This window comes from Copidosoma floridanum, unplaced genomic scaffold, assembly GCF_036245765.1.
Source record: "Copidosoma floridanum isolate Cflo_tuat_1 unplaced genomic scaffold, Cflo_Japanese_pri ptg000016l, whole genome shotgun sequence".
Taxonomy (NCBI): domain Eukaryota; kingdom Metazoa; phylum Arthropoda; class Insecta; order Hymenoptera; family Encyrtidae; genus Copidosoma; species Copidosoma floridanum.
In genome coordinates this window covers 9,498,406-9,525,421 of record NW_028321893.1, presented here as the reverse complement: position 1 = coordinate 9,525,421, position 27,016 = coordinate 9,498,406, and the positions used below count along the sequence as shown (strand labels likewise).

The 27,016-nt window shown below is 36.5% G+C and overlaps 1 protein-coding gene across 4 annotated transcripts in view; it reads left to right on the top strand.

Annotated features, from left to right (window-relative positions):
- The window catches only part of trc (Serine/threonine-protein kinase tricornered), a 952,993-nt gene that overhangs the window by 547,815 nt on the left and 378,162 nt on the right, over nt 1-27,016 (top strand). For all 4 annotated transcript variants that reach the window (XM_089592301.1, XM_089592302.1, XM_089592300.1 and 1 more), the window contains one exon: nt 11,354-11,557. In XM_089592301.1, the coding sequence (XP_089448427.1) occupies nt 11,354-11,557 (204 nt within the window). The remainder of the gene's footprint in view (nt 1-11,353; nt 11,558-27,016) is intronic.

Here is a 27,016-nt window from a genome sequence, read left to right as displayed (position 1 = left end):
AACTTTACTAGTTGTTTTGTACGATATTAAATAATTTATTTGTAAAGTTTTATCAAAATCTGATCATTTTGAATTTGGAAGGAAGCTCCCTTGAGGTACTCTGAGTTTATCCGGACTATACTTGGAAATTATTCAAGGCAGTATGTGCATGTAATACCTTAAACTAGTAATATTTTAAATACTTAAGATATTAGCAATAATAATTTTTTAAAAATAATATATGTTATTAGTTCACACACTGCAAAAATATTTGAATAAATTTTAATATTTTCTTTCCTAAACATTTATGTTTTCCATCATTAAAATAAAATTAAAATTTGAAATTCATATTTTTTTAAAAGTATAAAAAATATTTTAAAAACACTTTCCAATTAAATTATTCTACATATAGTCATAATTTTTTTTTTTTTTAATTGCAAAAACTAGGTTTTAATAGAATTTTGATACCACATAAAATAAATTTTTTTTAGTTTTTCAAAATTTTTTCATTTTCCGGATGAAAAGATTGCTGAGTTTTTTTTCGTATCGTTTTTTCGAATCGTATAAAAACGTTAAAAAAAATGTTACTTACCTTATCATTTGATGTATTTTCGTTAAGGAGCGCCGTGACTAAACTGCATACATGATCAGCTCATCGTCCGTTTTAAGCAATTCTTAGCGCACCTGACATGTGTCAGTTTGTATATATTTTTGTGCATATTTATAAATAGTGTTTATATTTATAAATATACGCACGCTTTGTGTGCCAACCCCCACGTACTCTATCTCAAAACAAGAGTTACGTGATTTAATACAACTACTTTATTTTGACTCTTAAATTATGAGTCATGTGATTGAATACTTTAAAAAGTAACGTTTATTTTCGTAACATACTCTATTTTTTTCAACTTCAACTTACATTAGTGGTCCAAGGTATATGCAAAAACATTTTCAAGATGGAGTGGCCATAATGAGAAAATTCAGTAAACCTGATTTATTTATTACTGTTACTTGTAACCACAAATTATTTTTAAAATTACCTTGTTAAGTTTATCATTTATACTATCTTGATATTCATAAATTTTTTTACCTATCCTATTAATTTTTTTTTCCTCAAAAATATTAAATGATGTTATTGCTCCATTTTGAATCTTTCTTAACAATGGAGCAAAGTCTTTATTAATGCAAAGCATGTAATTTTTTAATTTAAAAGTTTTTCCATAATAATAAGTATTTTATAGTATCATTAATTATATTATTAAAGTTTACACCTATACTTAACCACTAGAAGTATTGTCTTGAAACTGCTTCATAAAATAAATAATTAACCACTTAATAGTAGGTAACTTTTATTTAAGTCTTTACTTTTTTTATGATTTCCAAAGAATTTTAATGGATTTACCGATTTAAAATTTTACATCCATTTTGTCAGAGTCAGAGCATTTTGTACCGAATGAGGGCCAGGATGTTGTTTAATCTGCCGAAACGTTTTTTTTTTTTTTTTTTTTTTTTAAATAAACACAAAAATATAAAAGTATCACCAGTAGACGTTGTTTTTTACTTTTTTTGGTTATTATTGAAGCTTTACATCAAATAACAACATCTTCAAGTAATTTTTTTATCAGATTCATATTCTAAAAAGAACTTTCCATTTTAGTTATATCTAATAGTAATCGAAATGTTACATGACTTGTCATTTATTTGGGTAGTAAAATCTAAGCTCTTCCAGTCCAAGCCATGGAAAAAACTTTTTTTTTATTAACAAAAAAAGTTAATTAATATTGTGTACAAAACTTTTTTCCTGGAGTTTCCTGAGCCATTAATGAAACATAATTTTGTTTCACTGTCAAATATTGCATTGAAAATTTTTTTTTATCACTATTGTGCTTAACGAAGAGATCTTTAAAATGTGTTTTTAATTGTAAAACTGCTTTGTTATTATGCTATTATCTTTGGAAATTATTGATAAATTTGGTGCTTGCTGTCCAAAATCTTTGCACGATTTTCATTCAAATCTGAAAATTTAATTTAGCTGCAATAATGCATTATTTTCTTTGAAATCTTAGATAAAAAATTATAAAAATTTTTTCTGTAAATTTTTGCCCCAAATATCTTCAGACATTAAATACCACGAAAAAAGTCAACTCAATTGGCATGGCAGTATAACGTAACATGCTTTTTTAGAAATATTATAAATTGGAAAATCGTGTTCCACGTAACCTGAAACAATAGCAGCATCTCTAAATATATTATAAAGTATGCTGTCAACTGTTTTTAACATTTTTTGTTACTTAATCAAGTCAATAGTACTCTGATATATGAACGTAAAAAATTTTTCTAGCAAAACTGTTTTTTTTATTCTTGAACCAAGCTGTCAAAGCTGTATCTAAGTTTTCTATAGCTTTGAACGTAACATTTTTTTTATAAGTACTGTTTTTCGTTTATTTGCAACATGAACTAGTAAATTAAATACCAAATGATTCAGCTGACAAAGTGAACATTCCTGCAACCACCATGCTGCTGTTATAGGGCTGAAATAACAACTATCTATATATTCTGATATTTCGTCAAATATTTCTACATCACTTTTATTAGCAGTTATATCTTTTTTTGTTATTTAACAAAATTTTTCCTTTTTCTTTATGAATATAATCGGAAGTATACTTTACAATGGAATAAATGAGCAATATTTAACATTAGTATGAAAGTTATATTTGTACAACAAAATCTTATTATAAGGTACCGCCACAGAATTGTCAACTGGAATTTTTTCGTTAGTACTCTTCATCTTTAAGTTTTACATCTATTCTCATTTCTTCTGTACTCTAAATAACGTTTTTTGTTGAATATAGTGCATTTAATAAGTAGCTTTTAAAAAAGTTTCTTGTACAAACATTTTGATGGCTAAAAAGTCAAACATATGTTTGATAACTAATTTTTTCATGTATGAATAAAGTAGAATTTCTGCCGTAATATAGTTTATTGTCTGTAGTAGTAAATAATGTATTATTAGGTTGCAATCCAACAATAATATGAGCATGGGACAGTCCTTTTTTTTAAATTTAATTGTATGATCGTAAGAAATAACTTTTTCGAAAATCTTTTGTTTCCTTACATCATCTCATATGGATTTCAGTTTTGTACGATATAATCTGACAGTAATATTTAGTATGTCAATAAGAGTGATGTCTTTAGGAAACTTTTTCAACACTTGCTTCATTTCTTTTCATTTTGGCTTACATATAACAGTAATAAGTAAATTAGGTTTTCTGAATTTTCTTATTATTTCCATTGTATCTTAATATTTTTTCATATACCTTGGAAAACCAATACATGTTACAGGTAAAATTAAAATAATAAGAAAATATGTGGCGTCTCACATCTCTCGCGCTCCAGGCTCTACTCGCTAGGTGGCCAAGCCCCTAATAATTCTCTTCCGTCAAGCGGCGAAATTCGAGCACGGTTACTATATAAGCGCGATCGAGTCAATCTGACACCACACCTCTCCGGTGTCTAAGGTAGGGAGCACGTCATCAGCCTTACTGATGAGTCCTGGCGTGCTCTCGGGACGAAACACCTTTTCCACTCTCAAGTAGGCGATAACTATCGCTACATTGGTGACCCCGACAAAGAACAAATAACGCAATCTTTTGGATACTCTCACGCATCTCCGCATCCTCCACGCCAGGTACACGCAAAACGCAGCTAATCCCACACACTTCGCTCAACGACGCACACATTCCGCACATCGCACAACTCGTGCACGCACGGCAACATGCCCCGCATCTCTCGCAACGGATCGTGGAAGACCTGGAGATTCAATGAAACTACTTCTTAACATCTTTCTCCCTCTCATGCCTTTACACCCTCGACACTCATATCATTACTTCCTCCCGTCGTCACTGGGTGGGGAGTGATGTGGCGTCTCACATCTCTCGCGCTTCAGGCTCTACGTGCTAGGTGGCCAAGCCCCTAATAATTATCTCCCGTCAAGCGGCGAAATTCTCGCACGGTTACTATGTAAGCGCGATCAAGTCAATCTGAGCCCACACCTTTTCGGTGTCTAAGGCAGGGAGCACGTCATCAGCCTTACTGATGAGTCCTGGTGTGCTCTCGGGACGACACACCTTTTTCACTCTCAAGTAGGTGATAACTGTCGCTACAAATATACTTTACGTTTTGAAGTATGAAATTACATGACCTACAATTTAAGATTAAGAACAAAGTAGTTATATTAAATGATCTAACTCTTATTTTAAGATGAAGTATTGGAGAGTTAGTGCCTAAAGTTAGCAGGGGGCAAAGCCATGCTAATATTGATACAAACTGACGTTTATGTACTAAATTTCTATTTTTTTTGGTTTTAATTGTTTAGTACAATAAAACATCCAGCACAATAAATAATCCCTCAATAAGCGTTATTGTAATTAAACACGTCAGGTGCACTAAGGATTTCTTAAAGTGGACGGTGAGTTAATAATAAATTCAGTTCACGGTGACCCGTAACGAAAATGAATAAAATGATAAGGTAACTAAAAATTTTTTGTCGGATCTCTTTTATATTATTTCACTATCGAAATGAAAAACTTCTAAAAATTAAAAAAAATTAATTTTATCTGGTATCAAAAGCCTATTAACACGCATAGTTTTAAGAATTTTTTTTTTGTTTTTAAAATAAAGTAAGACAAGCATATCTGTATGTAAAACAATTTAACTTTAAAAGTATTTTTTCGAATATTATTGATACATTTTAAAAATATTAAGTTTGAATTTTAACTTTCTTTAAATCATAAAAAAAACCTACAGATGCAAAATAAAATATTAAAACTTATTTTAACAGTCTTACGGTGTGTAAGCTAATAAAATATACTATTTAAAACATAATAGTAGCAATTATCTTGAATACTCAAAATATTACTAGTTTAAGGGACTATATGCACATACAGACCGAAATAATTTCTAAGTGTAGTCTGGATAAACTCAGAGTACCTTCAACCTTCCCAGCTTTTGCTGACATTATCATGCACAAACTCACAAGACTGTTCACGATAATATTGATGTGCTTTATTTTCACTGGTGCAAAACTCCGGAACCTAAAAAAAATAGCATGTACTTTTGGTACGACTTGTATACTTGAAATTTAAATCTAATTGCATCGGAAAACATTCTGAGAAAAACATTTTAATTACTTTTAAGTGTATCTACTTACTTAGCATATTGAAGATTCTTCATCATATCTAATTCATTAATATTGTCCAGCAGGATTTCTTAAGTACTGCCAGGGAATGTTGGTGATCCATACATACACTGTTGTTCGACATTACAAGTCTTTGCTCAAGTTGATGCTTCAATTTCATTTTCGGACATAAAATTTTAAAACACTGTATTTACTGGACCAAATAATAAGTGTCATTTAGGCGAAGATATAAAATCCAATTCTTTTTTATTAGACACTATTGTAAATAAGGGTAGATTTATGCAGTTTTTAAAATGTTTGGCATTTTTCAGATTTTTCGTCCGAAGACTAGTTTTCAAAGTTACGAAAACTATTATTAGTATTTCATGAAACACCGTAGCTATTCGAATCTATATGAAAAAAGTCACACTATAAACAAGGATATGCACTACTATGTCACATCAAATCTGTGATAATGTTGGCAAGATTTAAACTAGTAGCCATTTTTAATAAACTTATTTTCTTCTGTTGAAAAGGCTCATAAAATTATGAAAATTTGGTGTACTTCCGTGTCTTTGTATTTGTCACTATAATTTCTTTTTGATTTTTCATTTGCACTTTGTTGAATCATAAGTTCATGTCAAATTTTGACAGATAGAGTCATCCTAAGAAACTACCACACAGTGTGCTGCAAGGTACGAACTATAGACAAAAATACAGCTTCCACTTAATTTTGGAGATAAATTGATGTTTCAAAGCGCAATTGGCTTTTAAAGTTATGTGTCAACGAATGTGCTACCCATAATTTTAAGAAAAATTTTTCAAAGTTATGTCTGCGTAGCTTTAAAACTGAAATAACAAAAAAAGCAGTTAACTTAACCTTAGTGATAATAACAATTTAAGCGTATGTAGAAAAATTGGACTCGATTTTACGGTTTTCGAGGTCGCTGATCACAACTTCAGGGTCACATTTGCAAATTCTGACTTCCCACACCCACCAAAAATTTTCGTATTCATCATATAATATCGAAGTTGGATGTCATATCCATAATTTTTGAGGTTGCTAATCACAAATTCAAAGTCATATTTGCAAATTTTGACTTCCCGACCCCCCCCCCCATTCAACCACCCACCAAATCAAAAGATTTTCGATTTCTCATATAATATCAAAGTTGAATGTCATTTTCATGGTTTTTAAGGTCACTGATTACAAATCCAAAGTTACATTTACAAATTAAGGCCACCCCCATCTCCCGCACCCACCCACACAATTGACTTTAACTTGCTAAATTTGGGAGGAAGAGAAGCGACTTCGTTCTTTATCGATTCATCAACTTGAAGATTGCAAGCCACACACATTTTATTAGGGAATCCATCGTCAGGAAAATCATATTGCACTAACACTTTTTACTCTTTTAATAGTGTTTTATCCTAGGCAACATTTTCTTACTCTTTTTTAAGCACAATAAACATATTTTACATCAATTTTCATCGTGATTTTCAAATATTTTATGAAGGAAATAACATGATCGTAAACACACGAAACATAAATAAAATTCGATAAAGTTGATAGCTCTAAAGATAGTGCAAAGTTTCATTCACTTCATTGGCCGGGTGCAAGTAAGTTGCTACCCTCACCTGGGTCTCTAAGCCCACGTAAATTCTTATGGAGGAAAAATTAGTTTAGTGGCCGCCACCGGTGAACTAGGGTTCCCGTTTCCATAAAACTGCGTGTTAAAATAACTAGTGGCTCCAACCCTTACGTCCAACGACTTGCACCCGGCCAATAAATAAAATTTTAAGGAAACAGGAGCTTACACGGATTTTAGAAACTACACTCGTTGGAAAGCTTTTCTAAGAATTCGAAGAAAAATATCTAAAAAGCTTGTAAGCAGAGAAAGTTTCGAGTGGTATAGTTTAACATCATGTGTTAAAGTATGTGGTTGAAATAAAATAATATAAAATACATGAGAGTCATCATTGTTTCATTTTATTAGAAAAAAGATGAAATAAAATAAACCAGTAGGAGAACTACACTTTTGAATATATCTTTAATACCAAATTAAATCGGTTGTTTTTAATTTTTCAAAGTTTCTTGATTTTTCTTCAAATAGCTTTAAGTATTTTAAAGCTATAATACGTTTTATAATAGCATGGTAATGTCATATCCAAGTGAAATATACTGCTGAAGAATTGTCTATATTCCAGAACGATAATCGTAGAAAATCCTTAGTTATGTACTTAAAATTAAATGAACAATGTCTATATAACCATAGATTAAAAATACAATATCTAAAGATAAATAAGAAAATGAAGATATCAATGGCTCGATCAAAGACAAAGCCAATTCAGATACTTAGAGAAAAAGGAGCCAACTCCAAATTTGGGTTGAAAAAGCAGTCAACTCAGATTTGGTTTGAAAAAGGAGCCAACTCAGGGTCGAGTTGAAGAAGCAGCCAACTCAGGGTCGTTTTTTTCATTAAGTTTTGTCGTGGTAGCACTGATATTTACAATAAAGGTCAACCTACATAAACGAACAAAGATTTTTCAATAATCCAATGTTTCAGAAGAACAATTTTTTATTGCAATAGCGCGTATTGTACTTATTAAATTATGTGCTTCAAAATTTTGCTGTAATCATAGGAGGCAGAGAAAATGTTAAATAAATATGACTATAATGTTGTATACGAACCTACATACAAACAAATATAGTTTCAAAAATGTAAATTTTCGTGTATGATACCTTATCACTTTGTACAAGAATATCGCAGTTTTCATAAAAATATTATAAAATAATACACTACGTTAACATATAATTTATGCGTTTGATACTTAGGAAAACATTAAAGAATATAATAACTATTTTTACTAAGTTAAAAAAAAATTATCATTTGTAGTTAAAATAAGTCGTTTTTTCAAGACGATGTCTCAAAAAAAAAAAATTGGTTCAAAGTTTTTTAGAGAACATTCAAAATGAGTAACGTCTACAGTCTGATCATTGAATTACGTCTAACCACACGAAACTTTTGAAGCACATGATTGAATAAGTATAATGTGCTCTATAACAATGACAAATTATTCTCCTGGATCATTGTTTTATTGAAAAATCTTTGTTTGCTTACCTTTATTGTAAATGTCAGTGCTACCACGACAAAACTTGATGAAAAAAAATTACTCCCGAGTTGGCTGCTTCTTTAACCAGACCCTGAGTTGACTCCTTTTTCAAGCCAAATCTGAGTTGACTGCTTTTTCAACCCAAATTTCGAGTTGGCCCCTTTTTCACCAAGTATCTGAGTTAGCTCTGTCTTTTACTAAGCCGTCGATGTATATATATGTTAAAATTGACTCGTGTAGACTAAAAAATTGGGTTGTTGTCATTAAATGGACCACTGACTCATCAGTTTCTTATTGAGTTAGTTTTAAAACATTACAGTTCTTGCGTTATACTTGATCCACGTCTCAGATGTTGCTATTTGTTTTAAATAAACTTTATCTCGGAGTCGGATTTCGACATTTGTTTTGATTGGATACCTATGTGTGTGTATATATATACATATATGTATATTAAATGTGTAAATAAAGGTGATTTCGTATAATTTAGGGTGCGAATGTTTCTTATCAGTCGTCGACTTGGTCTATACACTTTGTGTAAATTATCCTAAACTGTACAAAATCCTATGGTACATAGTCATGCACATATTGACGAAGCTTCGATGAACAAATGGCTTGTAAGTAATTTTCTAAAACGAAAAACGGTTGACAAAAATAAATCTAAAATAACTCAGTTAGTATGTAAGAGGGTTACGAAAAAAAGTAGTGTATATAAACTAAATCAATTAAAAACTCATGAGTCAGAAGTCCATTTAATGACCAGGGCCTAACTCGGCAGTCTGATAAAATGCCAGGAACCCAATTTGGCTATAAAATGACGTCATAAATTTTGGGCATGATTTTCATCTTCACTATGCCGTTCAACAAAATTTTTACCTGCATCACAACAGCAAATAAAAAAGCGATTCATGATGGGTGTTACAAAAACATTTTTACAATTTATGACGAAATTTACGAAAACACAAACACATTTTTAAACACGCCAGTATGTTTTCTATACTGCCAGTCTGAAGACTGGATAAAGTATAACGACAAAAGAAGTGTTTATAAGTTGGATCTATGATTTTTCCACATCAACAAAAATTTATGTAAAAGAATATAACAATTTTTTTTATTTGGAAATTCTAAGTGATCAGTGATCCGTTGGGGGCGAAGTGTAAGAAAATAATTCCTTAAAAATAATTTCTTACACTTCGCCCCCAACGGATCACTGATCACTTAAAATTTCCAAATTCACCGGAGGGCACTGATATATACTAGCAAATCAATTTTTTTTATTGTACTAGGAAAAAATTTGTCCTTTGGATGGACAGGTATTTCTTCTATTGTAGTTCTCCAATGACCGAATAAAAATAACACGAAAATTGATAGAATTTTACCTTAGCTAGAGGGGGGCTGCGGTGGGATTTTTTAATTATGAGGGAGGTGTAATGGGGCTAAAATAGGCAAACAAACGTTAAATCTCATAAAAGGACGGCTAAACTGATAGAATTATACCTTATTCAGAGTGTGTTTTGGGAAAGGGTGGGGAGAGGATGTATAGATTGATATTCAGAAATTATTACATAATACATGAGTGTACATTTATACATGAACCTCTATTAAAAAGTCATTTTGGTTGAGCAGGTGACAAACCTCCTACCAATTAATCTCACCACCCTTTTAAATATAGAAATTAAAAACTAATTATTCTATTCAATATCCTTAATATTCTGTAATAGAACAACTTAGAAATGGTAATAGTAATGATCATGGTAGTTATCAAGAGCCCTACATATCCATAGCAATATGTATAGATAGATATATATAGATTTATGTATTTACGAAACTAACGTAATTTGAAAATTTTGGTAATTTGTGTATTTTAAACAGTTATCAAATTGTTTCCAATAAATTCTGACATAATATAAAAATTGTATCCAATAACTAAAAAAATAATAACTGAAATGAGAAACCATTTTTCGCTTTGGCATATTGCTCTCAATAACTATATTTTGTTTTAACTATATATATAAATACTATAAATGTAAATTTATATTAATTTCTAAAACATATAGCATGAGAAAAAATTTAAATTTAACTTACATTGCTATTTTATGTATTGAATATCTTTTGTTTTAAGTTAGAGTAGTGGCGAGGGGGTTTGGTGCGTGAAGTGCGCAGAGGAAAGATCTCCTTATATTCATATATATATGGGATTCTAACCCTCTGCTCCCTTCTCGCACAAACCCCTACAGATATTTATTATTTATGACTTTGCAGGTATTAAAAAATATATTCACATAGACAATCTACTTGTGCAATATGAGAACGTTTTGGCTGGGTTTATCGTACAGTAGTAAGGAACTGTTTGCTTGTATCTCCCATTTCTATAACCTTATGAGATCCTTATATTTATTACGGCATTGCCATCAGACATTCTCCCACATTAAATGATATGCCCTGTATAAAAAACTTTCTCCTCCTCAATAAAATTTCTACTCGATGGAGATCAGGAAATAGATTTTAAATGAATCTACTTCTTTGTGCTTTATAAACATGTTTTCATTTTTTTAACTATAAAAGACAACACTATTTAAATTTCATCATACTCTGCTTGAAGTAAAAATACGGAGAGCGAGCGCTGACAAACTTGTCGTGTCTTTCACTTTGCTGTATTAGATGTATTATAAAATGGCAACATTCGAGAATGTAATAAAACATAAAATATGTAAGTTATAAAATATGCAGAGCAGAGTTTAAGTTCCTCACACTGGTTTCTTAAAACTGACGTGCGTAGGCGTGTGCATTATCAAAAGTTGTGTAACTATTTTGAGTGCTAATAAATTAATTTTTTTTTAGAGCGTAGCAAAATGGACCAGGTAAAGATAGTTCTACTTATTAGTTAACAGTATTTATTTATAATTGTATATAGTATGTAAACATATTCAAAAGTTTATTGTGAAGAAAAAATGAGAAATTTTATTGTAAGCTGTTTGTCAGTAAACAACACATTATGATTCTTTTTAATTTATTTATGACAAAACTACTATCCAAAAAAAAACTGCAATTTTATATTATTTAACTAATTTTCATTACAATTTTTAGTGACTTCTTATGGTGGTGGTGGAAGTGGCAGTGCTATAGATAGTAAGAGGAGAGCTGAAAGTTGGAAGCGAAATAGAAGGGCTTTAGCTTATAGTACAGTTGGCACACCTGATTATATAGCTCCTGAAGTATTTTTACAAACAGGTTATGGACCAGCTTGCGACTGTTGGTCCTTAGGAGTCATAATGTATGAAATGCTTATAGGTAAGAATAATTTTTATTTTAAGTTTCGTAAAAAATAAATTCAAGTATGTCCTTAACGTTAAAAAATATGATTTAATAAATTCAATTAAAAAATTAAAAATAAAGTTAAATTGTCAGTTGACTGCTTTTTTCGTGAAAAATAAAATTATGTTAATTTTCCACTAAAAAATGTTCCTAATTTTTCCTGACTTTACGATTTATCCTTAAATTATACTAAAAATAAAAATTGATTTGGAAAACGCGTTATTTAATATTGCTGTACCTCATAGTTACATTTTAAGATAAAAACTTCCGAAAAAAACAGTCGCTTGTGATAATTTTTTTTTGCTGTTTTTATCTCGTAGAGGCAAAGAGAAAAACCGAGTACTTAAGGTGGCTCCAGCGCTTAGTGCCGTATCAAAATGGGGAGACTAAAAATTAATCATTATTTTCTTTAAAATATGGTATAAAATTATCGTAGAGACTGTTGTAAGCCGTATTCTACATCTTATCTGTTACTTTAGTGAGTAAATATAAAAAAACAAAAAAGTTTTATGCTGCCCTAATTGATAAACTGTTACGGTACGCTCCTAAGTTCAAGAATGTGGCAACATTGCTCAGCTGTAGTCATACCTATATATATGTACTCTGCAGAATGCAGACAGCTGAGAGCTGACTTTCACTCGCAACTGTATACTTAGTCTTCGATTATTTAAAGATTTTGTTCGATAACGAGACACTTTTCTCATATCATCGAAAACTACGGAATAATATATACAAAATAGTATATTTTTTACACCTTACGGGTTATTTATATAAGTGCAGCAGTAGGTTGTATATCGCGTAAGCTTGCATTTCCTATCGAACCCGTCTTAAAACTACGATTTTGAAAGCATGATTTCTTACAATTTTCATCGTCAACCTTAATTTTTATTTATACTAATAGAAAGATGGGAATTCAAAGAATATAATTCAATTTTATTAACCTCGGTTGGATTATTTAAAATTTTAACATTGAGGCCACTGGAGCCACCTTAAGGCGATTTGAAAGTATCATTCAAAGAGGTGAGGAACGGGAGGTCCCCCCTACCCGCGCAGATATGCCCCCCTTACCACGCACCTCTCTTGCAATCTACATACTTTATACTGTACGACTGTAACCTTACTAATATATAAAGAAAAGTTGCTAAAACTGTTGTAAACGCTAACCGCAAAAACTACTAAACCGATTTTGCTGAAATTTTGCATACTGATTCTTGATCATTCCGAGATGGTTTTCTCATAGTTTTTTTCTTGAAAAAGTGAATAATAATAGCGATAAACAAGCTGAAAGTTTTGCTGAAATAACCTAGCTTTGAGGTTTAGTTCAGTAGAATCTGCTAGGTGGCATTGAGATAGAATTGAAGCCACCTGCAATCAAAGATAGTGAAGAGTGGTTGTAAGATGACCCATTGAGATAACGATTATCGTAGTCGATCATCGGCACTAGGCCAAGAACAGAGTAGTGCGTCTAACAGCTGGGCATTCCGGCTACCGGTGACACTCTTCATTCATGGACAAGCGAAATAAATCGGGTTTAACCCCGGATTACCAAAATAACCGAGTGTCACAGAGAAATAGGCGTTTGAAACGTCAACGTCTTCGGTGGAATACCAGGAGACGTGTCTAGCCAGAGTACAACCTGCTCCAGCACTTCAGAGTCCTGAGCTTTATGGCCTTTCACCATCCAGCCTGGAGCTGTCATAGGAATTTTGACCACAAACGTAATCCAGAAAGAACAGCCCTGAGGAGCACGGGTAGCCAGTACGGCTTCCTTCTTAGTGGTTGTCCCAACGGCATACCTACAGAGAAGGTATTCTCTAGGCCCACTTTCCCTACTAACGATGAGCGGTTGGTTATCCAGAGAACGATCTGAAGACGAGATATTTTTTTGTCAGCGGCGTACCTCCAGTATGGTCTCCGTACACAAAGACTCCAAGGAAATGAGTCAAGCTCACTCTCCATCACCAAGAACAATGATAAGAAGTAACTGGAAGTTTCACCACTAGCCCTTTTCAGGGCCATTAAAAGTATATAAGTTCCCTACTTAACCACCAATCTCATCGGTTATTTTACGGGCCACCTAAGTTTGAACTACCTTGCCAACAAATACATGTTTACTACTATTTCGAGAAACGATTTGTCGACTGAAAGACTATATAAAGCTGGCCAAGTAGGTAAACCATGGCGGTTCTGGCACCCCCCCAGCTCCCCCCCTGAGGTAGTGGTGGGGGGAGAGGCTCTAGCTATAACTGTGGGTGAAGAAGAGGCGGTGGAGGAGAGGCGGTGGTGGGGGGATAGGCTGATCGGGCGGTAGAGGAGAGGCGGTGGTGGGGGGAGAGGCTGATCGGGCGGTAGAGGAGAGGCGGTGGTGGGGGAGAGGCTGATCGGGCGGTGGGAGGAAGGGCACGAGCGGTAGGGGCGGTGGGTGGTGCGGACTACTCGGATGGTAACGTCAAAGGAAGAGGGCCTCTTCCGGATGCTGTGATGTCGGATGCTATTGACAGCTCCCTTCCTTTCCGACCGCGAATCAAGCTCCAACGTCATCAGGATGGGTCCGAAAGGTGTAGGTGTGACAAGCCCAACGTATAGCGCGAGAGGAAGATGATCAAGCATGAACGTGTATCAGTGGATGTAGCGGACCGCGTATCCCGTTCAGCTGCGACCAACGTTGGCTTACTCAACGCAGTACCTTGCCAAGTAATGGAGCTATTATTTCTTATCGATACGGATGTGTTAGCCATGGCCGATGACTTTTCGCTTCTTATTTATAGGCGTAGAATGGTCCAGTGTAATATTTTTTTCTTAGCAAGAGCGGGTGCAACGAGTCATGCTAGGATACACGTATGTGTAAGCCGTGGCCGATAACTCTTCGCTTCTTATTTAGGCGTATAATGTACCAGCATTATATTTTTTTCTCAAGAGCGGGCGTATCGAGTGATGCGTGTTGCCAGAGAACATGTATACCATTTCATAACCGAAAGCGTATCCCAACATTGTTTGGCTTACTCCTCTTCACCGCAGTACCTCGCCAACGAATAGAGTCAGTTAATACGATAAAGTAATTTTAAAAGGCGCAGTATTAAGGAGGCGTAAATGAAAAAAATTGACATAGATTCATGAAGAACTCATTTATTGCATAAGTATTGTGTATCAGGTGTACATTGATTAAAAATATCGTTTTGTCGTTGCTGCTCTTTTAAAATCCATTTTTTTTAAAGCTGTAGCATTCTTCACAGCACAATGAGCTGAATCAAATTAATGATTCATGCATTCGATATCATCCATACTGAATTGTAGCAAGAGTGTTGCTGCCCTGTTGGCTGCGTCTATTTTGACAAAGTCAACTAATTTGTTACTTGAAATTTAGGAGGGATCGTGGCACAAAAAAACTACTCAATTTACAAATGATTAATTAAAATCCTCCTAAAAAAAGACGATTTTGCTAAATTTATCGGAACGGAGGATGGGAATGAACTATAGGTAAAATAAATTACAAATGCACTAATTATGAGCCACGAACGAAGATATACTTCGTGGCTCAAGGGAAAAACTCCGAAGAGAAAAACCCAAGAGAAGAATAATTAATGAAAAATACAAACGAGTGAGGTTGAACAATAAATTTAAGATAAACTTCCTGCAATCAAGAGTGTGTACTTGTGTTTTGCGTGTAGAAAACGTATATGTGCGCGTCCGCACGTGTCTCGAAAAACTCACAAATTGACAAACGTCGCACGGTCCGTGAAGCGGATTTTCGCCGTGCTTTATTCGCAGCACGCCGAGCTTCTCGAAGATGATGCAGATGACGATGATGATAGAAAAAGGAAAGCGTGAGAAAAATTAACCCCAAAAAGGTGACTCCCAGATACACGTGTGCGTGATGATGATGAGGAAAGATGTAGAAACCAGTAGGACGAATATAATACCCAACTATGCCAGATACTCGAGATCGCAGTTGACAACTGTAGACCGCTTTGTACAGACAGATAGTTCGGAACTGACTCAGCGCGCCCACCCAAAGTAGTCGCAAGACCCCCCTTCCCTTTTTAATTCTCCTACCCGCTGCAGTCGTCAGGATCCATCAATCTCTTACACCTTATGTGAAAAGCTGGGAAAAGAGGGAGAGAGAATGATGTAAGCAATTAAGAGAGGGGGAGAGACCTATGACCCGAGGACACTTAATGGGAGCAAAGGAGATGGAGATGTAGATGCATGATAGAGAAGGAAAGAAATGTTTAGCTAATGAAATTATAGAGAGAGACTTAATGAGTTGGCGCGAGAGCGATTAATTGTACCGACTGACACAAAAGGAGAAAAAGGATGAAGGTAAGAAAGAAATTGACCGGCGCTTGCATATGTGAATATGTGATGAATTTTGTGTGAACTCGGTGTGTTGCCACCTGCGGCGTGCTGCGAGGTTGATCCTCCATCGCTCACGAGGCGGTCTACAAATTTTTGTCATTTCGACTAAACATGCTCCCCCCGTTGCGAGAGGAGGCGAGCAAATCGAAAACATCATATGTGTAGCGTATTCGAAAAAGTGCTTACTGTGCGAATCGTACGATGGTGTGAGAGTGTAGTGGTGTGTAAGTGTGTTTACAATTCGAGCGATGTTTACACAAATCGGTTTAATATAGGACAGACAACACGATCGAAAATTTAGTCTTCTTGTGACGATGAGATCGGAAGTGGACACAACGATGTGACGTTGCGTTTGAAGCTCCCTTGCTCAGTTTTAACGGTGACGACTCGTACGATGCCATCAGCGCCCGGGTGGATCTCGATGACAACCCCCAGCCGCCATCGCATGCAGGGTTGATTTCTATCGATGAGGAGGACGACGGAATCGATACCGATCTCGTGATTGGACTTGCTTCACTTTTGTCAACGTTGAAGTTCGTGCAAATATTCCAGGTGCCATCGCTTCCAAAAATCTTGTCGTGCTCTCGTGATGAAACGCCATGCTGACAATCGGTTACCTGGAGCACAAGAAAGGTTAGCTTCCGGAAAAAAATTCAACGGTCTTCCGATTAATAAATGTGCCGGCGTGATGGCCGCTATATCATTAGGATCACTCGATGTACTATAAAGTGGTATAGAATTAAGAATAGCTTCGATTTCGATAACGAGGGTATTAAGTACTTCAAAGGTTGAGAGTTGTTCGCTGATCACTCGCTTAAGATGGTGTTTAAACGATTTTACTGCCGACTCCCAAATCCCACCAAAGTGTGGTGAAAGCGGCGGATTGAAATGTCAGATGATGTTTCTCTGGACTGCGAAATGATCAACATCGTCACAAAACTGGTCGGAGTTAAACAGAGCAAAAGTTTCTTGTAATTCATGACTTGCTCCGACAAAATTCGTGCCGTTGTCCGAAAACACGTGTTTGGAAATGCCGCGTCGGCCGCAAAAACGCTTAAACGCGCCTAAAAATTCTTCGGTGGTTAAATCGCTCACTATTTCGACATGCACTGCTTTCGATGCCATACATACAAACACACAACCATAAACCTTGACCCAATTACGATTCCGCAGTTTCTTCTCTTTGATGTACATTGGCCCAAAAAAATCCATTCCCACGTGAGTGAACGCGCCTGACTCGGTAACGCGTGCTGATGGCAAATTTCCCATTTTACTGTAAATCGGATTAGAGCGATAACGCACGCAATCTACGCATTTTCGTACGATTTTTCGAACTTGTTGTTTTCCGTCGAACAACCAAAAATGCTGTCTTATAGTGTGTAATGTAGTTTGGATTCCCGCATGCAAAGTACGATAGTGCGCATCTCGGATTATCAAATCAGATACATGATGGTGCGATGGTAATAAAATTTGATACCTTTGATCGAAGGAAATTTTCGCGTTTTTTAAGCGTCCGCCAACTCGTAAAATACCATGCTCATCAACAAATAGATCGAACGCTGCTAACCGTGCACTTTTTACCTTTTTAGATGCAGATACACCCGCAATTTCTTCAGCCAATTGCTCTGCTTGAATTAATTTTAACACCCGACGCTCCGCTTCAAGATTTTCTTCAACGCTGATTGATTTCCCTTTGAACTTATTTAAACGACGCATACGAAGACAATACGCAATCACGTTAACTAACTTAGAATATGAGGAAAATCGCGAAAAAATTTCTACCCCTGAATTTACTAAAAGACACGTTTTGCTCTTAAGACCTGGTAATTCACTCGGTGACGTTAACGCCATTCTCGGCCACTCGCTTTCGAATTTTTTCAACCACTCAGGTTCATTCAGCCACATTCGATTTTTTTTAAACTCGATAGATAATTGACCTCGGGACAGTGCATCAGCCGGATTATCTTTCGTTCGCACATGCATCCATTCGTGAACGACGTCCAGCGCTTGAATTTTGCTAACTCTGTTTGCTTCGAAAACTTTAAGAGTTTCCGGTGATTTTCTACGCCAATGCAATACGATCGTTGAATCCGACCAGAGTACTACTTTATGAATTTCAAATTCTAGAGATGGACGCATTTCACTGTACAATCCCACGAGGAGCAGGGCACCGCATAGTTCCAGTTGCGGGATCGTTTTCGACTTTACCAGAGCTACTCGAGACTTCGCACATACCAGACCCACAACGCAATTTCCATACCGATCTACTGAACGCAAATAAAAACATGCACCATAACCTAATAGACTCGCATCGCAAAATCCATGTAACTCGATTTTCGTAGGCCTATCGATAAGGATTTTCCGGTATACTGCAAAATTGCAGATGAGAGACAGCTGGTTCGCAAACTCCACCCATCGCGAATACAACTCCTGCGGTACCGATTCGTCCCAATCACACTTTTGTTTCCAACACTCCTGAATAATTAATTTCGCGTACAGAACTACCGGCCCCAATAAACCCAGTGGATCAAAAATCTTTGCAATCTCGGAAAGTACATGGCGCTTCGTGATTTTATTTGGAATTGTAATTTCTTTGACGGTATTAATAAACGTATCCGCTCGCGAATCCCAAGTTACCCCGAGTGTTTTCGAAACTGCTTCCGTCTTTACCGCACAATCACTCTCAAAAATTTTCCGATCTAGCGTATCAAACGCGTATTTATCGTTGGATGCCCATTGGCGAATATTAAATTTTCCGCGCCCCAAGATACCGATAATTTTGTCGCGAAGTATCGCAAGTTCTTCGATCGAATTTGCACCTGTTAACAGGTCATCAACGTATAAGTCGCGTTTCAAAATTTTTGCTGCTCGCAGAAAATCGTGCCCCTCATCGTCCGCAAACTAGTGAAGCGTTCGTATCGTGAGATAGGGAGCAGAGGCGACTCCGAACGTAACCGTGTTCAGCTCGTATACCGCGATCTCTTTCCCATGATTCCAAAAAATACGCTGATATTGCCTGTCGTCGGGATGCACTAGGACCTGCCGATACATTTTTTTTTGTCTGCGGTTAAGACGAATGCATAAGATCGAAATCGCATTAAATGTTCGAAAAGTTTCGGTTGAATGGTGGGGCGTACAAGTAGTTTTTGATTCAACGAGACGCCTCTGTCAGTTTTCGCGGACGCGTCGAATACTACACGCACCTTTGTCGTACTGCTCGACGATTTTACGACCGCATGATGTGGCATGTAGTATCCGTCTGGTGTTTCGTTTTGCAACAACGTCATACGTCCGAGTGCTATGTATTCGTCAAGTACCTTCGTATATTAACGATTGAGTTCATCGTCTGCTTGCACTTTCCGGCGCATCGCATGAAACCGACGAAGGGCTTGCGCGCGAGAGTTTCCTAAATCCGCTACTTAGTCGTTAAATGGAAGACGCACAATATACCGCCCGGTTCGATCGCGTGTTGTACTTTTAACATAATGCCGTTTGCATAGAGACTCTGGATCTGATACGCCCACTACGTTTTTAACCTCTTCGATTTCCCAAAATTTCGCTAACTGTTCGGTTAAAGCACTTAAGTTACACGTCACTGCTGATTTTTCGAGGTTGTCATTCGCAATACCGCCCGCAATCACCCAACCTAATTATGTTTTTTGCAACGTTAAATCGCTCCCGTTCGAAACGCGTATTTGACCGACTGATAGAAGTGATAACGTGGCTCCGTAGCCGATAAGCATATCTACTGGACTCGGAATATGAAAACGGGGATCGGCAAGTTTCAAATTTGGTGGGATCGCTATTGACGACCGCGGAAAAGGCTCATCGGGTACGAAATTGGCTATTTTAGGGATGGTGAGAAAAGTTAAAGTTTTCGCGAAATCGCTTGTACGTGACCGGAAATTAGTCTCGACCTGATACTTTGTAGTCGTTTTTAATGCGTTAATCGCGCCCACGGGGATAAAACACGCATTTAACGGAAGTTTTAATTCACGCGCGAATTTTTCGGTTATAAAATGGGCCGTAGCACATGTGTCAAGAAGCGCGCGTGCGTCGACGAAATTACCCTGCGCATTTTTGACTTGAATAACTGCGCTTATCATTAGCTGTGACTGTGCGGCTCGGGTGATCGTCTCTAGCTTGCCCACTCCAAGTCACGCGCTTGGTTTCGCATTCTTCGAGTCGCAATGGAGAGACGTGTGATGCCGCTCGTCGCATGTTTTACAGGACCCTGCTTTACAGTGCTCTGAGTGTACTCCTTCGCAATTTTGGCACAATTTTTTCAGTTGAATAACTTTTCATCGCTCTTCGATGCTCAACTTGTTGTATTCCGGGCAAGAGTAGATGCGGTGTACCGCTCCGCAGCTCGAACATTTAAATGCATTCGTATTAGTGACCATCGCAGTCGCCTGTCTCGTGCTCTTCACCCTTTTCACAGCTGTCTCGAATTCTCGGTCCTCTTGACGCTTCGCCCCCTTTTCCTGATTCACCCACCTGATTTCGTCCTCCATCGTAGACAAATGGAAAGTTGTCGTATGGATAAATTTGAAAAACTGGTCAAGCGTTGGAAGAACATTTAAATTCAACGACTCGTCCCATTTGTGTCTGATGGGGATTGGAATGGACCGCTTCAAAAATCGTACGATCATCGATCTATCCGGTTTTATGCCTAACGAATGCAAAACATTCAGATGCTGACGTGTGTCATCGACTTATCTTGACAACGCCTGTGCGTTGGCAACCCCTAACGGTTTGATGATAACATTTATCAGAGCATCTAAATGTTTCGATGTGAAAACCTTCTTCTGATTGTATGAATCAACGAGAACCTTCCACGAATTTTTGTAATTTTCTGCGGTCGCGTCGAAAATTGAAATTTTGCTTAAAGCCTCTTCCTGTAATGGGTTTCGTGAATAGAAAAATTTAACCAGGACATAGATATTCGTACGCGCGTCGACCATGCTTCCAAACGCGTTTTTAAACGTGATCCATTTTTCGTGCTGACCGTCAAACTTGGGGAGTTCGGCGACTGGAAGTTTTAGAAGCTTTTGCTTCTCGAAAAAAAAAAAAATAAACTTGTTACAAAAAAAAAAAAAAAAATTGACTATTCGTTAAATTTTCTAAATATTGTATTGAAGTGAACAAAAAAACTATGGAAGAAATTATTTGATTAAACTAATTTCTGAAATTAACTGGACTGGAAATTAAATATACTAAGATAGTAAACAAATATAACTAAAAACCGAATTGAGTATCCTTGACGAATCAATTGTAGTTAATGCTACCCGAATAATAGTCTGAACTGTTATGGAATTGAAAGGTTAAAATGCTAAAAAATCCCGTGCGACCAGATATTTAAAAACCACGCGACCGCAGCCCTTGGCGTGCAAGATCAAGCGCGCCTTACCGCCACCCTTGTTATTGTCAGACTCTCGATTCTCATCTTCTAGGCCTAGCTTTCCCGTGCGCGCGCGTTCCCACTTATTAACGACGCGTGATCACGTCTCTCAACGAATCTTTATTTGTCTAAAAATTCTCAAAATTCGAATTGGATGTTCGCACTAAATTTCTCGCTTGCACAAATTGACACTCGCGGGCCATTCCAATCCCCATCAGACACAAACGGGACGAGTCGTTGGATTTAAATGTTCTTCCAACGCTTGACCAGTTTTTCAAATTTATCCATACGACAACTTTCCATTTGTCTACGATGGAGGACGAAATCAGGTGGGTGAATCAGGAAAAGGGGGCGAAGCGTCAAGAGGACCGAGAATTCGAGACAGCTGTGAAAAGGGTGAAGAGCACGAGACAGGCGACTGCGATGGTCACTAATACGAATGCATTTAAATGTTCGAGCTGCGGAGCGGTACACCGCATCTACTCTTGCCCGGAATACAACAAGTTGAGCATCGAAGAGCGATGAAAAGTTATTCAACTGAAAAAATTGTGCCAAAATTGCGAAGGAGTACACTCAGAGCACTGTAAAGCAGGGTCCTGTAAAACATGCGACGAGCGGCATCACACGTCTCTCCATTGCGACTCGAAGAATGCGAAACCAAGCGCGTGACTTGGAGTGGGCAAGCTAGAGACGATCACCCGAGCCGCACAGTCACAGCTAATGATAAGCGCAGTTATTCAAGTCAAAAATGCGCAGGGTAATTTCGTCGACGCACGCGCGCTTCTTGACACATGTGCTACGGCCCATTTTATAACCGAAAAATTCGCGCGTGAATTAAAACTTCCGTTAAATGCGTGTTTTATCCCCGTGGGCGCGATTAACGCATTAAAAACGACTACAAAGTATCAGGTCGAGACTAATTTCCGGTCACGTACAAGCGATTTCGCGAAAACTTTAACTTTTCTCACCATCCCTAAAATAGCCAATTTCGTACCCGATGAGCCTTTTCCGCGGTCGTCAATAGCGATCCCACCAAATTTGAAACTTGCCGATCCCCGTTTTCATATTCCGAGTCCAGTAGATATGCTTATCGGCTACGGAGCCACGTTATCACTTCTATCAGTCGGTCAAATACGCGTTTCGAACGGGAGCGATTTAACGTTGCAAAAAACATAATTAGGTTGGGTGATTGCGGGCGGTATTGCGAATGACAACCTCGAAAAATCAGCAGTGACGTGTAACTTAAGTGCTTTAACCGAACAGTTAGCGAAATTTTGGGAAATCGAAGAGGTTAAAAACGTAGTGGGCGTATCAGATCCAGAGTCTCTATGCAAACGGCATTATGTTAAAAGTACAACACGCGATCGAACCGGGCGGTATATTGTGCGTCTTCCATTTAACGACTAAGTAGCGGATTTAGGAAACTCTCGCGCGCAAGCCCTTCGTCGGTTTCATGCGATGCGCCGGAAAGTGCAAGCAGACGATGAACTCAATCGTTAATATACGAAGGTACTTGACGAATACATAGCACTCGGACGTATGACGTTGTTGCAAAACGAAACACCAGACGGATACTACATGCCACATCATGCGGTCGTAAAATCGTCGAGCAGTACGACAAAGGTGCGTGTAGTATTCGACGCGTCCGCGAAAACTGACAGAGGCGTCTCGTTGAATCAAAAACTACTTGTACGCCCCACCATTCAACCGAAACTTTTCGAACATTTAATGCGATTTCGATCTTATGCATTCGTCTTAACCGCAGACATAAAAAAATGTATCGGCAGGTCCTAGTGCATCCCGACGACAGGCAATATCAGCGTATTTTTTGGAATCATGGGAAAGAGATCGCGGTATACGAGCTGAACACGGTTACGTTCGGAGTCGCCTCTGCTCCCTATCTCACGATACGAACGCTTCACTAGTTTGCGGACGATGAGGGGCACGATTTTCTGCGAGCAGCAAAAATTTTGAAACGCGACTTATACGTTGATGACCTGTTAACAGGTGCAAATTCGATCGAAGAACTTGCGATACTTCGCGACAAAATTATCGGTATCTTGGGGCGCGGAAAATTTAATATTCGCCAATGGGCATCCAACGATAAATACGCGTTTGATGCGCTAGATCGGAAAATTTTTGAGAGTGATTGTGCGGTAAAGACGGAAGCAGTTTCGAAAACACTCGGGGTAACTTGGGATTCGCGAGCGGATACGTTTATTAATACCGTCAAAGAAATTACAATTCCAAATAAAATCACGAAGCGCCATGTACTTTCCGAGATTGCAAAGATTTTTGATCCACTGGGTTTATTGGGGCCGGTAGTTCTGTACGCGAAATTAATTATTCAGGAGTGTTGGAAACAAAAGTGTGATTGGGACGAATCGGTACCGCAGGAGTTGTATTCGCGATGGGTGGAGTTTGCGAACCAGCTGTCTCTCATCTGCAATTTTGCAGTATACCGGAAAATCCTTATCGATAGGCCTACGAAAATCGAGTTACATGGATTTTGCGATGCGAGTCTATTAGGTTATGGTGCATGTTTTTATTTGCGTTCAGTAGATCGGTATGGAAATTGCGTTGTGGGTCTGGTATGTGCGAAGTCTCGAGTAGCTCTGGTAAAGTCGAAAACGATCCCGCAACTGGAACTATGCGGTGCCCTGCTCCTCGTGGGATTGTACAGTGAAATGCGTCCATCTCTAGAATTTGAAATTCATAAAGTAGTACTCTGGTCGGATTCAACGATCGTATTGCATTGGCGTAGAAAATCACCGGAAACTCTTAAAGTTTTCGAAGCAAACAGAGTTAGCAAAATTCAAGCGCTGGACGTCGTTCACGAATGGATGCATGTGCGAACGAAAGATAATCCGGCTGATGCACTGTCCCGAGGTCAATTATCTATCGAGTTTAAAAAAAATCGAATGTGGCTGAATGAACCTGAGTGGTTGAAAAAATTCGAAAGCGAGTGGCCGAGAATGGCGTTAACGTCACCGAGTGAATTACCAGGTCTTAAGAGCAAAACGTGTCTTTTAGTAAATTCAGGGGTAGAAATTTTTTCGCGATTTTCCTCATATTCTAAGTTAGTTAACGTGATTGCGTATTGTCTTTGTATGCGTCGTTCAAATAAGTTCAAAGGAAAATCAATCAGCGTTGAAGAAAATCTTGAAGCGGAGCGTCGGGTGTTAAAATTAATTCAAGCAGAGCAATTGGCTGAAGAAATTGCGAAAAATTTTAAGTTATATATTTTTTGTGAGCTTTGAATTTTTACAGCTTTTAAAAATAGCCCTGTTCATAGATTATACGGAAGAGACTGCAAATCAACGGCCTTTGAAGGCCAACGATTATTTTATGGCATAAGGAATGCATGGTACTTTTCAGCATAATTATATTTTTCACAGCTTTTTGCTTGACCAAGTAAACTGTACGCATTCCGAACAAATAAGTTTTTAATAAGATAATTTTTATTCTGAGAAGTGTTAAAAATAGATGTACAATTTTTAACTGAAAACGTTTCACATTACATGTCAACACCTATGGTGTTCCATTGAGTGAGTCTTGGGCGAAGCCGAGACAGGGGGACGGCTAGTTGATTATATTTTTTAAAAATGCCTGGTGAGTCGTGATTTTTTTTTTGTTGAGCATCTTCCTTTTGTACTAAAGCATCTCTGGAAACGTTTTTTTAAATCTAATACATTTACAATTTGCGTTAATTTGTAATTAAAAGGCAACTTAATCTTGTTCTCTCACAAGAGACCATGTTGAACTGTCAATATTTAAAAATTATTTTTTCGAGAATTTCCCTGGGTAAGAAATTTGAAAACATTAATAAGCAGTCCAAATATGCTAAAATATAGCATACATTTTTTTTGGTACGATTCTACATTTTAAACTTTTCTCCTAAACCTTCTTAACTTTCAACTGTATGGATGTACAAAAACAAACGTTTTGATTGACTACCCCTCCCCTGAAGAGACTACGCGACTACTTGTCTACTTGTCATAATATAAAAACTTTTATTTTTTATGATATTGATGGTAACAGATAATTTATTAGTAGGAAAAAATTCCACTTGATATATCTAAAAAAAAAAAAAAATAAAAACAAATACTTCAAAGCGCTAAGTGACTGTTTTATAAAATTAAAATAGATCATTTGGGTAGCACTGTCAATACCTAAATGGCTGATTTGCTTATTATTAAAATTAAATTACGAATATGAACTTAAACTTCAAACTAGTTTGACGTATGCTGTGGGCTTAGATTATCTGGAAGAAAAATCATAGAGTCCTTTAAAATTACACCGTAAACTTGAGATCTTACACAAGGTCTCGCAGTACCATGATTGAATAACAACTGTTGTTCAGAATTGTACAGAAATAACTTAAGCGACAAACAGACACATGTGAACACACACATACACATGCACACACACGTATATAGGTATGCTAGTTAGACTGCGCTCTCTGTGCACACTTGGTGCCAACCCGCAAAATTATTTGACGTTCTTTGCTTTTTCAGGTAATATAAGGTTCGTTGCGAGTTCTTGCTGACAATAGGTTAGATGACCCTATCGTTGAGCCTGTTTTATTATCGAAAATCTAAGCTATAATTACAGATATTATAATAATAGGCTTATGTATATGCATAAACTGCTTTTTTTCTATTAATTTAATATATAATGTAGCTTACAAAACTCTAAAACTATAAATATCTGACACTTTAATCTAATTAACACGTAAAAAGTGAGGTTGCATTATTAAAGTACAGTATTCGTATAATCTTTCACTAATAATTACAAGAAAATGCATAATTCACTATTTTATAAAAAATCCACTGCCGCAAAAGAAAAAAAAAAGAAACCGAACACAAACTAAAACCTACGGTTACATTTTCATTTGCATGCCTGCTAAGGTCGTTCATATCGAAGTAGTTGAAGAATAATAAAGACATAGGGCCTTTTTTTCATTTTTGTAATTAACGTATTAACCTGGCGATCAAAAGAAACCTAATTACGCAGTTCGACCACGGGGAAGGGTTTTTTCGATACACCAAATGTCTATTTATGATGTTCTTCACACAGGTTTTTTTGACAGATATTATTTAAATGTCAAATGTATATTTGAAATAGCATAAAAAATACCCACAAAAATTGCAGACTGTTTAACTATACCGTTTTTTCATATGTTTAATAAACAAAAAAAAACGTAATTTAACATGTAAGCTAATAAAAAAATCACGTAAAATTGCATTTACATGATCAGTAGAAATCTCCCAATTTTTGTTTGTATGAAAGATTACTTTTAGATAAGCTTATTAAATATTTAAATAAATTAACAAGTTGTGTGTGAGTTTTTTTTTTTTTTTTTTCATAATACAAGAAAAAAGAGTCAAGTATGCGTAAGATCGTGTATGTAAAGACATCCATATAAGAAAAATAATTGCCACCGTTGCTGCATACATACGCTCCTTTCACTTCTCTTTACTTTTTCCCCTCTTACTTTGTGATGAACGTCTTTAAAGTAAAAAATCACCCTAATCATGAATGGAAAAATCGTGAAAGAAGAAAAAGCAATAAAAATTAATATTTGTTTTCGTACAGTTCAAAAGTTCTTTTGATTTTTGTAAATTTTGAAAAAATGATAAAATTGCATCAATCACTATTTATTTATTGTAAGAGTA